Below are 4,782 nucleotides of genomic sequence, written 5' to 3'. Positions count from 1 at the left end.
CTTGGCGGCACGCAGGAATGGGACTTGTAAACAAGGGAAGCGTGGAAACGCCTATCTTTAAAATGTAACCCAAATCCCCCCGACGTCATTACTGTGTGCAGGTTATATTTTTGGCTTTTTATTTTCTTCTGATGAAAGGTCAGAGGTGACTTTCGTCGGGCCTGGCTGGGCAGGGGGAAGCTGGTGCAAATTGGAGCTCTTCTGAAGGCTGGAGGGCGGAGGCCGGGCCGCGGCTTCCCAGGTCCTAGCCCGGGTCCCCCGCACCAGGCCAGGGCCGCCTGGCCCGCTTCCCGCACAGCTCTGCAGCCGATGCTGCCCACGGGTTCCCTTCCCGCAGCGCGATCCGCGGGGCCGCCGGCTCGTACCCACCGAGCGCTCTGTGGCTTCAGGCCCCAGGCGGCCGTCAACCCCGAGGCTCGGCTCACCGAGGGCGCGGCCGGGCGACCGCGCTCAACAGGTCTGTCTGCCAGGACGCGGTGGCGGGGCTTGCGCGCCTCGTTCGGGCGGCAGTGGCAGTGTCCGAGCTCCAAGCTTGCTGTCCCCCGTCCAGCTCCTCAGACTCAAGGGGCGCGGTCCGGCACCCACGCCGCTGCCACCGAGTTCCCCACCTTGGCCTGACGTCGAGGACTTCAGAAAAGGGAAAGGAGTGGTGGATAGTTGCGACAGAAAAATTCACAGTTGCTGGGTTTTGCTAATCCAGACTCTAGCAGTGTGGTGGATTTAAGCTCAGTTAGGAAACTTGTGTGATAAGAATAGAAAAGGAGATAATTGTGCCCATGGATAAAAGGAGCAGTGGAGGAAACCGATCCCTACGGGTGGCTCCTCTGCGAACTCGCCCCTTTGAAGTTCTGAAGTTAAGAAATAAAAGGGAGAGGAAGGATTTACAAAGTCCCCTGGCCTACTAGTGGGCACTCACACCGCTGCCTCGTCCCTTGAGAAGCGAAACACCTTCACACCATCACCAGCATATCCAGAGAGAAGCTTTAATGAACACCGCGTACAACACCAGCAGACACGAACAAAATCACAACCCGAACTCGGCGCGGACACAAGCCGGAGGTGACAGAGCCAAAGGGCAAAGCTGATTCCTCCCTACTCCGCCCCTCTTTGTTCCTAAAAGTTTGTTGCGAGTAAAGTGCGATTCCTGGGGCTCAGGAAGGGGGAAGGGCAACAGCGACAAGGCAAATTTCTTTCCTATTTAGGAACTGAAAATGAAGAATGAATTCGTCTGAAAGACATACGCGCCCAAACAGCACACGGAATACCAAAACGACCGCAGCGTGCAAAGGTGACAGGGTCATCCCCTCGCTTGTGTCCAAGGAGACCGGAAGGAAACAACCACGAAACTCTCCTGAAAGCGTTAACAGCAATACTGTCGAGTGATATGCCACGTTTTTCTTGATTCATGAGTTAGGGGAGCAAAATCCCGTGATACAAGTGATATTTTTTTTTCTTTTAAATTCCAAAGGGAACAGATCGTGGGAATTCACATTACTATTGGGCTCCTTAGCAGTCTCTCATCCGATTGATACACAAACCAGTTGCAGGTGGAAAGTCGCCTTTATTGTCTCTCTTTGGTTGTGTTTCCCAACTTTACTTTTGGAATCTGGGGCTTTGCTCTTTAAGCCGCTGCCATTCTCTTTTGTGCAAACTAATTGCTTTAACGGTTCCTCCTCTCCTTCTTGACCCCTGGGTCAGAGCCAAGCAACTAACTGTTTCCCAAAGATCTTTCGTGGGGTTTCCACTGCCTGCCCTCCTTACCTCTCACTAAGCGATGTTATTCATGACACCGTGTCATCGCCCATTTAGCTGACCAGGAAAGTAACGGTATCAACCGCTCCCTCTTTTCTTTCTCGAATAAAACGACATTTCCTTAGTGGACGGCAGGTTTGTCTTCAATGTTCACGACAGGCGACTGCCGGGGATGAGAACAACGGAGAGAAACTTGTGGCTGAGATCCGTTTCAGCGTCACTCTCTGTTGGATTTCTCCCCGGGAGGTTTAGCTCCGCCAGCTTCTGCTCCCAGGATAAGGGTCGAAATCCACTTTCGATCTGCCAGTGAATGAGTCTTTCTTAATCTCCTTCGCTCCCTCCCCCATAACTTATTGATTTATAATATTAATTACAATAGAAACTCTTACCTGAAAATTGGCTTTCATTAATCTGCTTGTACAATATAGTATAAACACAGACACCAAGAGGGTTATATTTATTCAAACCACTGGAGAATCCACTTTTCAGGGTTGTTGGGTCCCTTTAAATACCTTCTTTCCCAGCAAAGGCTCGGCCTCGCCAGCTCTGCCCGGACTCGCCAGGGCGCCCTCTCCCTCTGGGGCTGTTGACGCAGTCCCGGGCCGGCGTCCATCCGTGCGTTTGCCTCCCTCGGCCCGCCGAGCCCCCTAGGAGTGCACCAGCACCGAGTGCAGGGAGCCGCCCTTGCTCTCGGCCGCGCTCGGGGCTGTGGGCTCAAGCAGAGAAGCGACCGGCGAGGCCGCGGCCGCCGAGCACACGGTGGATGGCGCTGGCGGCTGCTGCGAGGCGGCGGGGACAGTGAGAGCCGGCGGCAGCGCGGTCACCGGCGGCAGCGCAGGCGTGGGCTTGATGGGTACGGGCACGGCAGGCAGGCTCTGGCTTGCCGAGTGGCACAGGGCCTTGACCGGGACCCCGAAGGCCCCGTACTCTGGGCCTACAGGGACTCCGGCTGCAGCAGCGGCGGCGGCGGCCGCTGCCACCGAATCCATAACGCCAACGTGCGGCCAGACGGAGCTGACGACGTTGCCGAGCTGGCCGGGCACAGGGTAGCCCAGGTGGTGCATGACCGACGCCAAGGGCAGCCCGCCAGCCTGCAGCATGCCCTTGTAGTCCCGGCTGATGATGTTCTCGATGGCGAACGGGTGCTTAAAGCCTGATGTGGACGCGGCGGCCGCGGCGGCGGCGGCGGCTGCAGATCCCAGCCCGTAGGGTGGGAACTGAGACAGGCGTCCCACGCTGCCCACCGCTGCCGCTGCCGCCGCCGCCGCCGCCGCAGCCACGGCGGCCGCCTCCTGCATCTTGCCAGGGTGGGACGGCTGCTGAGGCTGCGACTGCTGGGGCGGTTGCTGCGGGGGCTGCGACGCGAGATGCGGCGGCGGCTGCGGAGCAGTAGGCGGCTGTTGATGGAAATAGTGCACCATGTGCGGCGGCGGCGGGGGTGGCGGTGGCTGGGGCGGGTGGTGGTGATGGTGGTGGTGCGCGGCCGCGTGATGGTGGTGGTGATGGTGAGGGTGGTGGGGGTGGTGAGGATGAAGGTGCCCCCCGGGCCCGGCACCCGGCGCGCCTTTGGTGCTTCCCGCGTGCAGGTGAGCGTGGTCTGCGCGCAGCACCTTGAAGCGCTTGCGGCGCCGCAGGAAGCTACCGTTCTCGAACATGTCGCCGCAGTCAGGGTGCAGCGCCCAAAAGCTACCCTTGCCAGGCTGGTCGGGCCGCCGCGGAATCTTGATGAAGCAGTCGTTGAAGGAGAGGTTGTGGCGCAGGCTGTTTTGCCAGCGCTGCGTGTGCTCGCGGTAGTAAGGGAAGCGCTCCATGATGAACTTGTAGATGTCACTCAGCGGCAGCATCTTCTCAGCCGAGTGCTGGATTGCCATGGCTGTCAGCGAGATGTACGAGTAGGGCGGCTTTTGGTCGCTGTACGAGCTCTTTCCCGGCCGCGGCATCGCTCCCGGCTCCTCCACCTCCCTCTGGCCCACACCCGGCCGCAGCGTCGCTCCGCACCTAGCTCCCGGGGCCTGGCTGCCCCGGACTAACTCCCACTCTGCCCGTCCAGCCCCGCCACCCCTCTCGCGCGCCCCCCAGGCCCTCTTGGCTTCTCTCCCCGGCCGCCTCCGAACTGTCTGGGGTCTCCGCGCCTGGCGTTGGGGGCCAACTCAGTTCTCCGACGCTGGCAACTTCTGGCTCCGACGGTCGCCGGCAGGCACGCACAGTCGCAGGCGGGGCGCGCCAGGTTTACCGCCGCCTTCCCCACGTCTTCCCTCTGGTGGCCAGAGACTGAGCGCTGGAGCTGACAGTGGAGGAGGGAGAGGCGAGCGGCCGTGCTTTCTCCCGCTCTCTTTGCTTTCTCTAGGTCCGAGGGGAGCCTAGGCCAAGCTGGCTAGGGGGAGGAACCGGGCAGTCGAGAACGACCTTTTAAATCCGAGTTTGGGCTTGCTGTCCTGGAGTCCAGTGGCAGCAAGACTTCGAGCGCCGGACACTTAGCCAGTCCGCTCCGGAGTTCTCGTTTTCCTGGATGAGAGAGGCATGGTTGGCGGAGGGAAGATGCGCTCCTGGCAGCCTGCGCCTCCCTTTTCTCCCGAGGCTCGCAGCAGAGCCAGGGACGGAAGACACACCGAGCCCCAGGCAGTCGCTCAGGGGAAAAAGTTTGGTGGTTTCTGCAGCAGCAAAGCTTGCAGGCTCTGCTGAGGGGCGGGGGTGCAGGTCGCGGGGCGCAGGCTGGAGGGGGCGAGTGCGAATGCAGCGTGAGTGCGGGGTCGGCCCGGGCCGGCTCTGCCACCCGCGCCGCAGCTGCCGCCGCTCTCCCGGGCTGGTCTTGAGGAGGAGAGACGGCGGCTGTGGCAGCGACGCGCTCTCCCGGCTGCGTTTTGTAATGGTCCCTGAGACGCCGAGACCCCCGCAGTTCGCGCTTCGAAACTATCACATGACCGAGACTGAGGGACTCCGCCGCCGCAGCCGCCGCCGCCGCCGGGGCTCTAGTTGAAGAAAGGGCAAGAGGCGCTGTGCCTCGCTCCCGCCCCCTCCTCCACCTCCATT

At 60.7% G+C, this 4,782-nt stretch overlaps 1 protein-coding gene across 1 annotated transcript; it reads right to left on the bottom strand.

Moving 5' to 3' along the window:
- Window positions 1-2,399: 2,399 nt before the first annotated feature.
- On the bottom strand, window positions 2,400-3,692 carry FOXB2 (forkhead box B2). The gene has a single exon (XM_012650660.1). It carries the CDS (start codon window positions 3,690-3,692, stop codon window positions 2,400-2,402), a length of 1,293 nt encoding a protein of 430 aa, XP_012506114.1.
- Between the last annotated feature and the right edge of the window lie 1,090 nt (window positions 3,693-4,782).

The sequence above is a fragment of the Propithecus coquereli genome, unplaced genomic scaffold, assembly GCF_000956105.1.
Source record: "Propithecus coquereli isolate 6110/MARCELLA unplaced genomic scaffold, Pcoq_1.0 Scaffold339, whole genome shotgun sequence".
Lineage (NCBI taxonomy): Eukaryota > Metazoa > Chordata > Mammalia > Primates > Indriidae > Propithecus > Propithecus coquereli.
The sequence above is the reverse complement of the archived record's forward strand: the minus strand, read 5'-3'. Positions and strand labels throughout refer to the sequence as shown.

Excerpts from the sequence above, each read along its gene's own strand:
- FOXB2 (XM_012650660.1), bottom strand. The coding sequence starts at position 3,692 with ATGCCGCGGCCGGGAAAGAGCTCGTACAGCGACCAAAAGCCGCCCTAC.